This window comes from Temnothorax longispinosus, chromosome 5, assembly GCF_030848805.1.
Source record: "Temnothorax longispinosus isolate EJ_2023e chromosome 5, Tlon_JGU_v1, whole genome shotgun sequence".
Classification (NCBI taxonomy): Eukaryota; Metazoa; Arthropoda; class Insecta; order Hymenoptera; family Formicidae; genus Temnothorax; species Temnothorax longispinosus.
Window position 1 is genome coordinate 1,117,533 of NC_092362.1, and position 17,396 is coordinate 1,134,928.

The 17,396-nt window shown below is 38.5% G+C and overlaps 2 protein-coding genes across 8 annotated transcripts; one reads left to right on the top strand and one right to left on the bottom strand.

Moving 5' to 3' along the window:
* The first annotated feature begins 728 nt into the window (after positions 1-728).
* On the top strand, positions 729-13,333 carry LOC139813888 (protein rolling stone). Of its 6 annotated transcripts, none has more exons than XM_071779718.1 (2): positions 729-940; positions 10,768-13,333. In XM_071779718.1, the coding sequence occupies exons 1-2, from the start codon at positions 766-768 to the stop codon at positions 11,637-11,639; spliced, it is 1,047 nt and encodes a 348-aa protein (XP_071635819.1). In that variant the 5' UTR covers positions 729-765; the 3' UTR covers positions 11,640-13,333. The 6 variants fall into 6 exon arrangements, with proteins under 6 accessions (XP_071635819.1, XP_071635820.1, XP_071635822.1 ...); XM_071779719.1 differs by lacking the exon at positions 729-940 and adding an exon at positions 5,250-5,490; XM_071779721.1 differs by lacking the exon at positions 729-940 and adding an exon at positions 6,786-7,253.
* On the bottom strand, positions 13,042-17,390 carry LOC139813887 (uncharacterized). 2 transcript variants are annotated; one of them, XM_071779717.1, is made up of 3 exons: positions 17,117-17,390; positions 15,361-16,979; positions 13,042-15,153 (listed from the first exon to the last, which is right to left on the bottom strand). In XM_071779717.1, exons 2-3 carry the CDS (start codon positions 16,789-16,791, stop codon positions 13,591-13,593), a joined length of 2,994 nt encoding a protein of 997 aa, XP_071635818.1. In that variant the 5' UTR covers positions 16,792-16,979; positions 17,117-17,390; the 3' UTR covers positions 13,042-13,590. The 2 variants fall into 2 exon arrangements, with proteins under 2 accessions (XP_071635818.1, XP_071635817.1); XM_071779716.1 differs by having other exon boundaries at positions 15,361-17,390.
* Positions 17,391-17,396: the final 6 nt, after the last annotated feature.

Here is a 17,396-nt window from a genome sequence, read left to right on the forward strand (position 1 = left end):
TTCGTCGAAGTTAAAGGAAACAAATTTTCGCAAAAAAACTTAGCAAATTGCGATGAATATGTTCTATGCATATTATGCGGTATTATAAAATTGTGTAGGTCTAAAAAAGCCACGATGCTATCACGAAAAGGAAGTTATCACATAATTAATGGCTTAACAACTGCAACGTCATACGCTCGAGCATTATAGGAGCGGCACGTGAATAACGTGGCGCAAAAATTACGAATAAATAACATTTCCGCATTATTATAACTTCCCAACTAGTTTATGCAACATTCATAGAAAATATTTAGTCATAAAACATAAAATAAAAAATAAATAACGTGTAAATATGGTTTATATTAATTTTGCACTCTTCTGTTTCCGAGTCGTCGCTTTTGAGTTGACGAATATTTGGAAAATGCCGCGCTCCGGCATTGGGGGGGATCGTGAAATATTGACGATTGTAGATCAAAGTGATCTTAACTCCGTTTTTCTTAAGTCTTATATAACAAATTGTTAAAAAAAAACGCGCTTTTCAAACATTACAAGGTCAAGATGATAAATAATAATCACTAGCAATTAAATATTAAAAGTATTGAAAAAAAAACTTTAAGTTTATCTAAGGTGATTGCCTACATATGTACAATATCTACATAGCGCGTGCGCGTTGGTAAAAATTGGCGTGTTTCGCCGTCAGCAGTAATCGCATTCAGCTGTTAGTTTATATAATGTACAATTCACGCAGGTGAAACACAGTAACCGGGAAATCAACAAACGACCAACATGGATTCAAGTGACACTAGTAAACTGTGGCAAGCAAGGCGCAAAATGAGCTTTAGCCGGCAAAATCAAGACAAGACTGAATGGGAAATCCTGGAAAATCACGAGCTGCTGATGGCACGGCTTCAGCCAAATGTTAAGGACTCGCTCGACATTGCGGACGTGGCTTCCTATTACGGTATCTGGAATGTAACACGATAATATTACGTACCACTGAGATACTTTTAAAACACTGTACAAATTTTTATTTTGACTGATTTTAGAAAAATTTTAAACGAGGCGTAAAGTTAAATGTCACAATATAATTTACAATCAAGCATTTTCAGGTTACAATCAAAGATCTCGTTTCTAAATTCCATTCTTGAAAAAGGCGATTGTCGAATCAATATTTACATTTTATTATTTTTTTACACAAGTATATTTTTCAAATATTTCAAAGTTTAATATTTTTTATAAACATTAAATTGTGTGTAAATAAAAAACTTTAATTGTATTTAAGACAATTGCCATTTACAATGCATTTTATAAAGTAAAAATTAATCAATATTAAAATAATTACTAGTGTGCATATTTGACAAATTATTTTCGTTTTATATTCGTTTGCGTATAATTACCTTCGACCGTGACTTTTATTCGATACAAATTTTTAAAATCGACCATGAAAATCATTTAATCGGTTACAATTTTAAAATTATTTCATTATTTATGTAAGATAATTACAACGTGCACGCGCTCAAAGTTTCAACCTTTTTGTAATAAAATTCAGATAAGAACTATGATTGAAAATTTACATGTACAAATCACAAATTCACTTAAGTTTACGTAATATCTATGTAAAAACTGAAAAATAAAATTGCTTAAATTACAGAAGCATTTATATCTGAGCTCTGAGCTATAAAAATTATTATATAATAATGCGGTCAATGTGCACCCTAATGTTATTTATCAAATTATTTTTTTACTTTATATATATATTTGCGTATTTTATCATCATTCGCGAACTTTATTTGATACAAATTAACAGTAAAAACTTTTATTCGACCTAACTGGCTATCATTATTATAATTGTCATGACAATACGACCACTGGTTTTGGTCAATTAATCGTCAAGACGTTTCGACCATGGGTTTTGATCTTTTTAAATTGATGTTATTTTGATGCTTATATATTGTTGTGACGATGGACGAATTTGTTTATAATCAATTGACGATAATTCTGCGCCGGGCCTTGGAGCCAGATAGACGTGTTCTCTGTATTGAGATCTTCTCATTAAACCATAAATAATAGAGAGTCTTTATTCCCGGAAACGGGAGTGCGCGGCGCGTTCGCGAGTGAGAGTGCGCGAGTGAGAGCGAGTGCGGCTAACGCCTCAGCGAGAAGCGCAACAATATGTATGTAAGCATTCTATTTAAAATTTCTGTAAAGAATATTGCGAAAAATATTATCTTATCCGACTAAGGTAATATTTTTCGCAATAAATTCTTTACAGAGATTTTAAATAGGATGCTTATATAAGATACCTGAGCCGAATATCTAATAAGGCCCACTTTTAAACCAGTTTTATTTACCAGTTAAAAAAACGCGCTTTAAGTATTGAGTATATGTTTAAGAGATCTGTCATGAGAAGCAGTGAAGAGAGGCAAAAGAAATTAAAACCAGCAATAACGCGTCTGTTCAGTGCGACAAAAACTTTCTAGGTAAAGATGTGGGTGTGCATAAAAATCCGCGTTTGCATAAATTGTAAGTATTTCAAATAGTTTGTTAAATATGCTTTATTTTATGGTTTATTATAACATATTATAATATTACTGAACCTCCGAGCTGTAGAAAATAACAAATTTATATATATCAATTTTTTAGATTATATATATATATTTTTTTAATTACGCATTTATTAAATAAGGCTCTTTAAATATGACCATTGGAAGTATGTCACTTTACAATTTATCTTTTTTGTTTCAGGTGATATTTAAACTAAGAAAAAACTAGGCAAAGAAAAAAGAAGTAAAAAAACGCGCTAAGAACAATTGGGCCCAAATGGCAGATATTTCCAAAAATGATTATCAAATTTAAGATAATTGTGATATTTAAGAGTAGAGTAAACCTTAAGGAATTTTTTGTGATTAATAATCATTTTTAAACTGATAGAAGATAATGTTTAGTTTCTTGGTTATTTCCAATTTATTTTATATTCGGACCTTATTATTATACATATATTATCTATACTATTATATAAAGGGGAAAGTTTGTTCCATTGTTCAGGATAGTCTCACAAACTATTAAATTCAAAAAACTATTGATTTCAAACATTTTTACACTGGTGGATAGCTTATATCTTCCTGAGTAACATGGGCTGTCTGCCATTGTGCTACAACCCAATTTGAAAAAAAAAAATAATTAAAATATTTAAAATTTAAAAATTTTTAAAATAGTCGTACTTGATGACTTTTCCTGTTCAGATTTTTCTAATCAATCAAATCTTAAAGTATTATACAGAATAGGTAGTCCATCAAATGAACCATCAGTTGTACACTATGAACCATTTTGATGACAAACTTTCAAATTTGTAGGCATAGATTTAAGAAAAGGGTGTTTTTCACACGGACAACTTTACGTTGGTTTATCTAGAATAGGAAACGCTGAAAATCAATATATTTTGATACCAAAGGGAAATAAAACAAAAAATATAGTATATTCAGAAGTCCTATAAGTCTTATGCCAGAGCTCGGCAACAAATGCACTTTTTAGCAGATTTTCAGCTGGTTCCGCCTAGCGCTAATCTCTTTACTTCGTTGGTCCGCGCGCAGCCTGTAAAAGGTTCCAAAAGTCGAGTTGAATTATCTTTATTTTAAAGAGTCGAAACGATTAGTGGATTAGGCCTACTGGGGACACCACTAAAAAAAAAACGCGTTAATAATAGTACCTCATGGGTGACGTGGAAAGCTATTGAAAATATGTGTTTATGAATCATACATTGGTGGAATATAAGATTAGCTAGAACACAAATGTAATAACACAAATAAAGTCGTTTAAAAAAAAGACGCGCCCGGGCGAAGCCCTGGGTAACCAGCATATAATATAAGAATATAAGCATATAATAATAACAGTTTAAAACAATTTTTTTTTTTTTAATTATTGCATTTTAAAAGACATTTTATTTTTGTTATTGATTAAAATAAAAATTTTATTCTCACTTAAAATGTACTTCAATATTCTCATAAATACAGTTAAAGAAATAAAATAAATTAAGTAGATCTTATTTCTAGATTCTCTATGGCCGAAACATCTTGACGATTAATTGACCAAAACCAATGGTCGTATATTGTCATGACAATTATAATGATAGTCAGTTAGGTCGAATAAAAGTCTTTACTGTTAATTGTGTTAATTATTCACTGGCACAAAGTAAAAAGTTACTTATTCAGTTTGATACAAATTTAGGTATTTGATACAAATTATTTAAATCGGTAAAAATTATTTGTAATTTTAAAATCATAATTTTATTATTTCCGCGATCAGATTTTTGATAATCAAAATACTTTAATTAACATTTTCATATTTTGTTCAAATATATTAAACTTTTACATGTGCGCTTCTGCAGTTAATGCAATTAATTTATCGAAGATTATTCAGGTTTTGCAATGCATTTTAAATTGGTTTGACTTACGAATATAATTAGAAGACAATTTTACATACATAATTACGTGTAACAATTATACATAACAGGAAACAATTATACATACAGTTTAGGAAACCGAGAACAACAGTGACGCGACATAAACATAATACAAATTTGCAAGTTTGCATTTACATTATGTTTATCTACAGCAAGTGTACGAAAAAGCATTTCCTTTTTCAACACGACATGATTTTATCGAAGAAATTCACTTACGCGATTATATAAGTACTGTATAGAGTATAGAAAGTAATAATATAAATATTTATAAAAATATAGGTATTGTATATAATTAATATCGCATTCTCGCAGAGACAAATATATATACACCGAAAACGAAAATATTTAGATCCAAGAAAATATTTATTTACCTAGTACCACTTATTTACTACTAGTATGACTTATTTACTTAATATAATCACATATTTATTTCGAATTAAATATTTTTACTTAATTTAAGTAAAGATATCTAATTCTAAATAAATATGTGATTATATTAAGTAAAAATAAGTCATTGATACTATGTAAATGAATATTTTCTTGAATCTATTTTTTTTTTTTTTTTTTTAAGATCGTTAATTACTTGTGAAAATATTCGATATATCGTATATTTTTGTTCTTATTGATAAATTGATTTATTTTATTAAACGACATATTAAAACCACTTTTGTATTTGTTTCAATATGTTCAATATGTCTAAAAATATAATAACAGAAGTCTAATATGCGGTATGCGGTCGGGATAGTTTCGAATATCGTTCTGTCACGTGTATACTTATTGATCAAGGTGGGGATTTCTCGGTGGGGAACAGGTCCGCAAAGGTTCAGGGAGGGAAACTTCACGCCGGTGTTCACCCCGGGATTGATTGCGAGCACGCGGTACCGGTGCCGGGTAGTCAGAGGCGAAACGTGCGTCGAACAGGAAGCCAATCGTTCTGAAAAATAAAAGAGAAATGCCTCCCCAGTGCGAAGAGATCGAGATTCGCGACATGTTGGAAAAGAACGACCACATCGAACGAATTGTCTCGAAGAAATCGCCGAAGCTGCTATGCGGTGCGTGTTTCTCCATTTTTTCCCTGAATTCTCCGAATTGTAAAACATTAACTCACAAGTCCCCAGTAAAAGTTTTGAATTCATATATATTTCTCGAGTTCCGTGAGATCGTCAAATTATCGCGATATCATCAAGATTCTTGGATTTTTGAATTCAACGAAATTTTTCAAAGTAATCTTACAATATCAACGATGTACCATCACAGGTGATTTGAGAGTTATGATGACAAAGTGATTTCTGCCCAGTGCTCTGAATGTCAACGTGAAGAAATTCAAGCAAGCGCGGGTAAACGGCGGGAGTAACTATGACTCTCTTATATTAGATGACGAGGCATTTGGCTACCTTATAAGGTAGCCAAATGCCTCGTCATCTAATTAGTGACGCGCATGAATAGATTAACGAGATTCCCACTGTCCCTATCTACTATCTAGCGAAATCCAAGCCTATAGGAATGTGACCTATAGGAATAACAATCTTTGTTGTTATATTCTTAATTATTAATCCGATATATTGATCTGATAGATGTACGGGATACGGGGATGCCATAAACAATAAATGTATTTGACACGTTGCAACTGCTCGGTCATGAAGAAAATCGATGAAGATTTTGCCAACGGCGTCCATTGTGTCCGATTAAATATTAAATTGCGAAAGAGGGTTCAAAAGTTCCGTGTGTAGTGTGTGTGTGTGTGTGCGCGCGCGCGCGTGTATGTATGTTTTGTATATACATATAGTACAGCACGTCGTCAGTCTTTAGTCCATCGCTATCGATTGATAGACAAAAAGATAGATAGATAAAGATCTGTCCAAAATTAACAGAAAGAGTCGTGCATGCATTGATATTATGTTATAGGAAAAATCTCTGTGTAACGCGTAATTTTTAAAATTAATAATACATTCTATTGACAAGTTTACCTCATTGTCAGATAAATTCAGTCTGAATTCAAACGATCTCATCAAGCTTATCTGATCGTGCTAATATATCACCATACACACACACACACACACACAAAGGCATATGCAATCCATTTTTGCTCTCTTTTTTTCTGTCGTGTAATATTTATATTAACACCGAAAAACGATCGGCTTTTAGGCCTAAACTTCACATACGCAACATTTATATATAATGTAATAAAATGCCCGGATCTCTCATCTATACCATGCATAATTGTCTACAATATAGATGCTTATCTCTGTAGACAGAGGTGAAAACCAAAAGTTTGCACAGATGGGTCAGATGGATCTCCCGATTGAGAAGGCACAAACACTGTTTTATTTAGCTATATATTTTACACGACCTTGATAAAAGATATCTTTCATTCCCTTTCTCTTTTCTAATTTGTCTTTCTCTTTCAATTGACGCTTACCTTGACATACGTAATCGCACATTTATTACGCTGTATCGCTTCCCGCGAAACGCGACGATTATCGTTTATCCCGATATCAATCTCTGACGTGCTGTTCTCACGTATGTTCCGCTTGTGCGCGGAAACTTCGCCAAGTTTAGTCGATCGTCGACATCGGTCGTACATGCGTTGACACGTCGGCTGACCGAACAAGAAGTCACCGAAATTTCTCAAATCATACTCCGCGAATAGAAGAACATTCGTGTGAATTCTGTGTAATATTCTGTTATCGAAAATGTGAATTTTATCTGACAGTCCCAATCGCGCGAAACGCGGAAATACGATCGATACTTTTAGGAAGGAAATGAATGCTAACAAGGCGGGATTAATTGAGTTGTACTGTGAGAATAATACAAGGTATTTCATTAACTGAAAACTAAAAGAATGTAAAGTTAAATTAAACTTATTCATTGTGAAATCTATAGGCTAATCAAAAGTTTCTTTTCACTAACACAGATTGCTTTTGATTCTTTTTCTTTTCTATTATTAGTCTTTAAAATTTCAAAAAAAAAAAAATTAAAGTACATCAACGAATTATCGATCTTTAAAATCAAAGACTTAAAATAATTACTATAATTATAATTGTTCGTTAATCTTTTACTACATTTTTTTTTATTTCTCTTAAACGCTAATAAATTATAATTATTATATCATGATGTTGCGAATTATCTAATTATATAAAGATCTTATATGTATTATTTAGTAAACCAGTGTTGCTTGCGTTGCAATTTGCAGATTGGAAAGTCTCTTATCTCCTACTACGATCACGTGAAACATTGTAAAAAAACTCTCAATAAACATTAGATAAACCGTAAATTCATGATAAGAGTTTTAGCGAAACGATATCTCATTGTACATTTGTTATTTCATAATGCCTTAAGCCTTAGAATACAATACAAAATTAACATAACAACTTTTTAGCATTCTGCAATGTCTAAGTAAAAAGTAGATAAAATATCCGATGTCCAAAGTTTTTTTCCTAAATATACAAATCATACGGCCAATCTCCCGAGCAAACAAGAAATAAATATTGATTTAATATAAATAATAATAATTTATTAAATAGTGAGAAGAAGAATCGTTTAAGTTTCGACTAACTCTTCGTCAGAACATGTTCAACCGGTCAAAAATTAAACAGAAATATAAAATTAGTCTCATAAATAAACAATTTAAATAATCTAGAAGGATCAAATAACATATCGAAACGATGGATGAGAAACAATGACTAAAATGGTCAATTTTAAATATAAAAGTTAATCAATTCAGAGGTCATAAGCGTAGTTACAAATTCTAATTTTATTTCGTCGTTGGTAAAGCGCGAAAATAGAGTCCCGTGTATACTTTGCACGTTGTCTAGTGTTTGCGTTTGTCTTTTCTTTTCCTACTTTTATGTCTTTATAATCCTAAATTCACGATAAAATAATTATAAACGTTAAAAAAAGAAGAAGATGCGCTCAAGAAGCGTGAAGCGCAGTTCCGGTTGGGAATTTTTGAGATGAGAAATCCAATTTCATGGAACGGATTTTGTCTGCGGCGATCTTCTTCGAGTCGCGCCCATACATTATTTTTACTCTCTTTCTTCTACCTTCCGCGAAGGTAGATACTCCGGCGGATATAACGATTCGCTTAAAAACCCGACCACTTGCTCGTGCCAATGTATAACAGGCTATAATAGACCAAGATTGTAATAAATGAACGGTGAATTAGTATTGACTGATTGACCGCGCGACCTTCCGTTCGCCGGCGCGCGTTATGTATGAGCGCCGGCCGATCTCTCTTGTCACGCCGTGTGAACCTCAGCATCGCGGCCGGACCAACGAGGTTAATTAGTTCAAAGTGGCCTCCCATCTGCGCCGCGCGCGAGACCACAGCGAGACACGCGGCGACGGCGTTCGGGGAGAGAGGCACTGCTCCTCCGACACGTTCCGAACACCCGAACCCTACGTGACGGTGCATGAGAGATCGTCGCCCATTAGCAAACACCTCGAGCCGCAAATGTGGCAGACTTTGGATACTCACGTAGTGAATCACACACCTTGCGACGCTTACCTGCCTGCGCCTCGATTATTTTCCTCGTCGCCAGTAACGTGATCGCCGCCGGACAGTCGGACTGTCGGACCATTTCGTTGAAACCTTCTCTCGCCTATTCCGTACCTTAATAGTCGCCAATTATAATTGACGGAGAAGCGGATTCAAACTTGTCTCGTTTTCGTCGGCCTGAAGTAAGTCACGAATTCAAATTTCAAGTTGAAATTATCAACAGTTCGCGCAGTACGAATATATATTATCGATCGATATTTAAAGAGCTTCCACGCGATCGCATGCAACTTAAGTTTAGCGCGACGTTCGAGCCGCATTCGATTCGCATCGCTTCTTTAATACAATAACCATTCTCTCATAATAATTTTGATAATTTTTTAAAGACACATTCAATTCTATCGCTTAACTCTTATTTATCTATAAGTGTTCTGAAAAGAGGGGTAAATTCGCACAAGTACTCGAATTTCAGATAAAGTATTAAAAAAAGCCGCCCCTCTTTCGCGCTCGCGCGTTTTATCTCGGTCGGCTGTCATCGTAAATCAAGCAGCTGTTCGGGTAAAAGTTAGGTTAGGTTAGGTGCTCTTCGATCACGCGTACTCGTCGCGTCATCGCGAGACAGTCTCTCTCGAGGATGGTACTCTCGTTCACAGGATTGCCTTCCTCTAAACGACTGCTGTTGCTCTTCCTACAATGCTCGCTATGTAAGTCGCGCGAAAAATGCCCGCTGAAAAACCTTCAAAGCCGCCTCGCTATCGTTTCGTGAGCGACTTATCTTTTCGGACGAGGTTTTGTTGTCAATAAAGCGACATATCATTGCGAAATATCCATTGTAATATCCATTGTAATAACGATGAATTTTATCCTTGAAAACCTTCGAAATTATAAAGAAAATCTTATAAACCTCGACGGAAAAAATAAAATCTTCTAGCATATCAAATTAATCAATATTATACATAATCCTTATATCTGTATATCATATTGGCTCATCAGTATTAAAAAATTATATAATTCTTAAATGTTGATAAAATTCCAAAGTATTGAATAGCCGTATTGAATCCAAAGTATTGAATTATCCCTCTGTATAATTTTTTTTTTGCATCCTCGGAATGAATACGTGGATCTGTCACGTTTGCCGCTATTTTTCCCTACCTTAAAATATTTTTAAAAAATCTGAAAAAAATCACAAAATTTTTTATAAACATCGTTTATTTAATATTTTCTGGCAGGCTTGCAAGTTTCACAGTTACAAGCAGGTATCATTTTTGGCTCGAACGCCGTAGACCCACATATACAGACGGAGGGTTATAATTATTGATTATGCTTGTGCATAGGAAAAAATTTTGCATACTGAATAAAATAGTTTCGTTTTTCTTTTTTACACTGTACCGTTCGATCATAGCAAGCCGGAAGAGGTTGTCGTACGTGCGCTTGCTCATCCGAGCGCGGCGGAGCGACGCGTGGTCGTTTTCGGACAATAATTACATTTATTAAGGCGTTAATCGCCGGATCACGCTCACGTTCGGAATAGCGTGACCGCTGGTTCCCGCTATGTACCAGTTTCAGGTTGAATCGGCTGCCTCCTCGTTATTTGTCACGAGTCGTCGTCGGCGCGCAGTTCTCCGTTATCCTCTCGATTCCGCTCTAGGATTTTCTTCGCGACGCGTATCCCTTCATCTCGTTACCCACTTTCCCAAGTACGCCCCTCTAGTCTTTTAATATTAAATTTGATCTTTGTGCTTCAAATTCAACTCGCATATTTAAAATATGCCGATTGTCCACGTTTCTTTACAATAAATATAAAAGAAATATCATTGGTCCGTCATTCTTCCAGGTCGCCGCGCAATGGTGAACAAGCTCTGGTGCTTGGAGATCGGGCGAAGGTGGAGACAGGCGGCTAGACAGGAGCCACCGCAGGCGCGTGTGCTGTCCGAACCAAAGTGCCAGTCGTACGTGGCCATTTGGTATCTCTACTACCGCTGGACAATCTTCCTCGCTTGGACCGCCTTCGTCGTGTGTTCGATATTTGAAATCGGCAGCTACGAACCGCTGTCTCAGTACGAGAAATGGCCAATCTATCTGACCAACTGGGACATGACTTTGGGTATTACACAAGCGTTGATCGGCGGTATTCTCGTGTCGAAACGATGGCGATTGCAGAAGATACCCGGCTTCAATCCATGCGATCTCAAATTGGAGTCCACCGACCGGCTATACTGGTTTCTGTACGTCGTAACGACCAATATGGCCATTGGCGTGACGATTAGTTACTGGCTCGCCGTATACAATCCGGAGATCCATAAAGTGGACCCGCTCAATATCATGATGCATGTGTGCAACAGCGTGCTGATGCTGATTGATTTATTTGTCACCAACATACCGTTCCGCCTGCGGAACTTTTGGTGGTGCCTATCGATCGTCGTGTTCTACATAATCTTCTCGGTGATCTATTATGTCGCCGGCGGCCTTGACAAGCACGACAACCACTATATCTACAAAGTCCTCGATTGGAAGAAACCGGTGCGGACGTTGCTCGTTTGTATCGGTGGTTTTACGTTTGTAACGGTGCTGCATTGCGTCGTTTGCATGCTGGCAAACATCAGAGACCGCATCTATCGCAAGACTGCTGAGAACGTCAGCAAACCTGCGCAGCTAAACATGACGGACGATAAACCGCTTCCAGAAAAACAAATAGAAGTAGTTTAATCGATAAAAGTTTACGTAGAACGACATTTATTTTTGTCCGCCTAATATCCTCTTGGGATTGTAAGACCCCGAGGCATTGGGACAATTTAATATTCAACAGGGCAAGATGAAATGTGCCTTCTTGACGTGGCTGCGCCTGCGAGTAGAATCCTTCTCTAACGAGCGAGCTTCCTGTGGTCATCTAGCTCGTTTGTAGAAACGATTAAGTATTAATAGGATGTTAGCAGTGTCTGATGAGCGATACAACCAAGTAGGTGATCTGCTTTCATGACTCTGAGCTTCGTCTTCGGCAATATTTCTAACAAACTAGAAAAACAATGATTATAGCTAATATACCGATTGTATGGTCGTTCCCAATTTGTATAGATTCTGCGAAAACGTGCTTATATTTCTTAGAAATTATATGACAATATCGTAGAAGCCTGACAATATTTGTGAACGCTTCGGTTATTAGAGCCGCGATTGTTTTGAACGCATGCACGTGTTTGCCACAGTGGCAAATAGTAAAAATTCATGTAAAATAGTGTTGCTTTATTTTAAAATAAGTGCAAATTTTGCTAAGGAAAACAGAAACGGTAAACATTCCGCAAACATTTCATTATATTTGAATTGTACGAATCTGTATTCTCACTTCATATTTTAGTGTTATATGATGTGTTGTATGATATTTATACTATCTCGTATTTTTGTAATGTTGAAAAGTATTGAATGCATTTTATATTTTGATAGATAAAAATTACACATTTGCTTTGCACTATTGAATTCATTCCAGATTACGTGAACGTTGTGTATATTTAAGATATACAAATATTCTTTGGTGTTAACTATTCTTATTAACATTACTTACAAAACTGAGGTTTTTTTTATATTTACATCTAAATTCGGAATTTAATAATGTATAATAATTACTAATTTAATGGCCGTCATTGGCGTAAATTAGATGAAAATTTCGATACGAAGAATTATTAAATTAATAATTTATTAAGACGATACCAAATGAAAAGTATGTTTTGTAAGATGCTTACATAAGGATGCACATACAATTTGGAATGACATTAATATAACCGTAATGATTTATTAAGAGCTCAATGTTCGTTCGTGTGTTTCGAAGAAAACATGCAAAGAGATTCGAGAGTTCCTATTTAACCTAACTTCTATCTTATTCAAGCGTCTACATGCTGTATGATTATTGTATGTGCAGCCAATTGATCGCAGTAAACAAATATCTTTTTCAACCGTTATCGATAAAAGATAGATTTTCGCATATGTAGATAAATCCGTAGCGTAAAATAATCAAGAATTGTATGCATATCTATCCTTTTGTACGTTCCATTTTTGTATATTTTTTTAATTACAACTTGGTGTAAGTACGTGTTGTTGGGTAATTCGATACTATTTTAGAAAAAGTATTAAGTCGCATAGACTTCCCGTAACGTGATATAAATGTCGTTGGATTACATCGACCAATAAGTGTGAGAGAATTTTATGAATGTATATACATGTGTGTATTATAAATATATAAATTGAAATAACAAACCAATATATTTAAAAGCAAAATAATAAATTACTTGTAAACACACGTATGGCTTTAAAGCGCGCGTCATAGTCGGATAACGACAGCAATGAAGCACACAGATGATGATTTTTATGGAAAAATATCAACGATTTATTAATAAAATAACGATTTAAAGCGATTATGGGCGTAGTACAAATGAATATTAGGCTGAGGCCAGCTCCTGGATCACAGATCGTGTTAAAGTTACCACAAAAGCTATGTTTAATATAATAACAATCATTATTATTCAAAACTATTATGCCACTCTTAAGCTACATTGAAAATTATCCATGTCTCCAAAATAATTATACGATCACTTGGTCGAGAGCACTCTCTATCACGAAAATCACTCGAGACTACGATAATAGAAATCATCACTTGCGTCCATCACGAAAATCACTCGAGACCGCGCAAATTACTAGCACTCTCGAGCGGACTTGAGTCTAATAGCAGCACCTGGTATTCCGTACCTGCCACATCGTCCTGATAGTACATCGACGGCAATTCTTCTGTGAACAACAGACCCTCGCTCAAATCACCACTCGCGCCCAGTACAACGTCCGACGTTTCCGTTACCACCGACGTCATCAATGCACTGTTCTTCTTCAGTTTAGACCAGTCGGAATATGTTAGATCTGTCCTTGCCGAGCCCTGCTCCTTCACCGATACAGTTTCCTTCTCGACCCGCTTGTCAGTTCGCGCATCATTTCGGAACGTTTCCGAGCTTTTCAGCAAGGTGTTGAAAGGTGGCGGTTCCGGTTCCGGCAAACAACAATCCGTTCTTGACGAGGAGGTGTTGAGGATGACGGCATCGCACGGAGTCACCATGACCATCTGTTCTTCGACGGCAGCGGGTGAACTTGGAGGTGAGTTGTGCACGGTATATAAAACGTAATCTACGTCGGCATTGTCTGAAGACGGCTTAGTCAGCAAATCGTCGCAATGTATGCTGTGTGCTTTTAACATGTGCTCGCGTAGACTGGTCTCGCTGCTGATCAAATGCCCGCATGTATCTATCGGACAATGGTATAGCCACTCCATTTGATTCTCACCCTGGGAACACGCGCTGGCGCCCTGCTTCTCGACGTCGTTTTCCTTCGCGATAGTCTCCGCGGCGTTCATCAGTTCTGTGTTCCATCGCTTCGGCTTAGTCGGCTTCACTCGCGAGTAATGAGATTCTCTTCTTCTCGTGCGTTTCCGATCATTGGGAGTGCTTTCGGACATATCATTGACCACGTTCAAATCCGGTTTGGTCTGCTGATGCTTCTTAATATGCACGTATAAACTGCTCTTGGCGGAGAATCGAGCATCACACATACAGCACTCGAAGAGGCGACCTTCCGTGTGCGTCAGCCGGTGTTCCTTCAGATGTTCCGAGCGCATAAACGCCTTGCCGCAGTCCGGCACGTCGCACACAAATTTGCGCTCATTCGTGTGCTTCTTCTGGTGGCGCTTGAGCTTACTGGACGATGAAAAGGCCCACTTGCAGTCCTGGAAAGTACAAGGATAGGGCTTGTAGCCGGTGTGAGAACGCATATGGGCTTTGAGTCGACATGGCTTGTCGAAAATCTTGCCGCAGCCCGGCCACGAACATTTGATGTCCACTTCCTTGTAGCTGTGTGATCGCTGATGTGACGTCAATGCGTTGCTACTGTAGTAACGTTTGCCACAACCCTCGTGCTGGCACACGTAAGGTGCATGGCGTTGGTCGTGTGATTTCATGTGTACTTCCAATGCTCGTTTCGTTTGAAATTTCTCGCCGCAGTCTGGCACCTGGCAAACGATCCGATTGGGACGACTGTGCAATTTCGCGTGGCTCCACAGATTGTAGACGGTGGTGAAACGACGATTGCAGCCTTCCACCTCGCACACGTAATCCTTGCGCTTCAGATGCGTCTCCTTGTGTCTTTTCAGCTTGAACTCGGAATAAAAGGCCCAAGTGCAGCCCTCGAAGTCGCACTGTAAAAATATAGCCAATTAAGACAATCGTAAACGAAAAAAAAAACAAAAAAAAAAACAAAAAAAAACACGATCGTATGCCGAGTACGTTCAAGGGCTTCACAAAATTAATTTTAAACGACTTTATTTGCTGCGAAATTATATCACCGCGCTAAAAAAGATTAGAGGAAGAAAATATAGAATATCACGATATCTTTTTTAATGTACCTTAAACGGTCTAACTCCATAGTGGGCCAACAAATGACCTTTCAGAGTGTACAATCTGCCGAACTGTCTGTTACAGCCGTCTCGTGGGCAGAGCCACACCTTGTCGTGTTCAGTGGCGCACAAGGGCTGCAGGCTGTCGTCGGTGATGCCTAGTTCCTCCAATGCATTGGATATAACAATTTCATATTGACTACTCGGATTACTCGGATTATCGGTACCATACTCAACCGTGCCGTTCCAAACCGCGGCGGAAGTATCTATCTTGGGCAATTTTGGGAAGTTGCCTGTCGCCTCGATCAATTCTGAGGTTTTGCCTTGATAGATTTGTTTCTCTGTGCCAGTATTGATAACGATCTGCGTCATGTTGGAGATCTTGTCAGTGGATATAGCAACCACGGCCATCATGCCGTCCTGCGAGTCCGCATCAACGGCAAAGCTCTTGCCGTTGATATGCTTGTCGAGCTTCTTCTCCACGCGCTCCATCATCTGTCGACGTTTCTTGATAATGCGAGGTTCGAGTTTCGTCCTTTTCACGTGTTCTATTACCATGTCTTGCGTGGCTATTTCCATGGGCGTCGCTATGATATTCGCCGAGCTCTCCTCCATCGGCGGTAGAGCCTCGATGAAGAGCTCCGAGGAACTTGCCGAAGATTGTGCTACAGTTTCCTGTTCTGTCCTCGCATCTTCCATCTCGTTCGCGACTAAATTCGCCGGTAGCTGCGTGAGAGTAACCTGCGTGGATTTCTCGCACGGGATCTCATTGTTCCGCGTTGGACGTTCTGTTTTGGAAATATTTTGTTCGACATCTTGACTCTCCACGCTTAACGTTGGTTGGCTGCTCGCGGACGGCAGAATCTCACCGGCCACCATCATGTCGTCCGGGGTGAGCGCTGCCAATGGATCCAAATGATCCAGCTGGAACTCCGGTAGCATAAACTCGTCGACGACCTTCTCGCACGGTGGTTCCAGTAGCCGGTTCTCGCTGTGCGTCAGATCCTGCAGTATCGGATCGTAGCTCGATGACAGGTTGAGCTTCTTGGCGTCTGCGAGATCGATGTCGATGGACAAGCCATATGGATCTTTACTCAGGAAGCAGCTGTGCGACAGCACCTCTTCGCCCAGATACCGATCCACGCCCTCCACCATTTTGGCTGCGTCCAGGTCTATGCTCGGCGGCACCGGCGGTTCCGTGCTACTCATCTTGAGCCATTTCTCAAAGTCGGCTACCGTCTCCACGACATCAACGTCCTTCCCAGACGTCGTCTGGTGCCAGCTCTCATTTTTCCTGGTCCTTCGGTCCTTCTTACCGACCTCCTCCGTTCTCGACGACGCGAAAAGCCCGTTGGTGGGCGCGCATTCCGCTTCCTCGCCCTCGCGACTGTGTCCTCGTCTCGACGTGCAAGCGGCGACGGCGGCTCCTCTGCAAGACATCGGTGGTCTGCTCCGTGACTAGCACTGCGGAGGAAGCCCACGTTGGTGCGCAGCGACAACGACATTCGACGGAGCATCATATCTCTTTCACGGCAAGAAGGGACTCCTCCGTTCCAGGAGCCCGAGGTTACGGCCGGTGGCACGTACACGTGTTATCGGGGGTCTCGACGAGCCCTCCATTTTTCTCACTGACAAAGATCGTCTCCGCGATAAAATTTCCAAGGTGCAATCCGTTCCTCCGCGATCCGCGCCTCACACCGGGCAATACGCGCGAGTCGTCGAGGATCGCGCGGTGCGAGCTAACGGAGTCAACATAACCTCTTACCATGTATATAACGCTGTTGCGACGGGCGGGCCGGGGCAGGCAGACAGGCTATGGAGCGGTGTCGCGGATCGATACAGCGGTTATGTCCGATAGGGAGACTTCGTCCGGTGATAACGATGACGGGGAGCGAGATATCGTTTCCTCCGCTGTTTGTTCGTGACCCCGAGAGAAAGATACTCGCGCGCGCTCGTACGCGGCTCGCTATCTCGCTAATCTCCTTTTACGGATAACAATAAAATATAGAAAATGACAAAACACACACACAAAATAATGCTCATGT

Coding starts and splice junctions, on each gene's coding strand:
- LOC139813888 (XM_071779718.1), top strand. CDS start 766: ATGGATTCAAGTGACACTAGTAAACTGTGGCAAGCAAGGCGCAAAATG. Junction 941..10,767: donor GGACGTGGCTTCCTATTACG/GTATCTGGAATG, acceptor TCATTCTTCCAG/GTCGCCGCGCAATGGTGAAC.
- LOC139813887 (XM_071779717.1), bottom strand. CDS start 16,791: ATGTCTTGCAGAGGAGCCGCCGTCGCCGCTTGCACGTCGAGACGAGGA. Junction 15,154..15,360: donor ATGGAGTTAGACCGTTTAAG/GTACATTAAAAA, acceptor ATATTTTTACAG/TGCGACTTCGAGGGCTGCAC.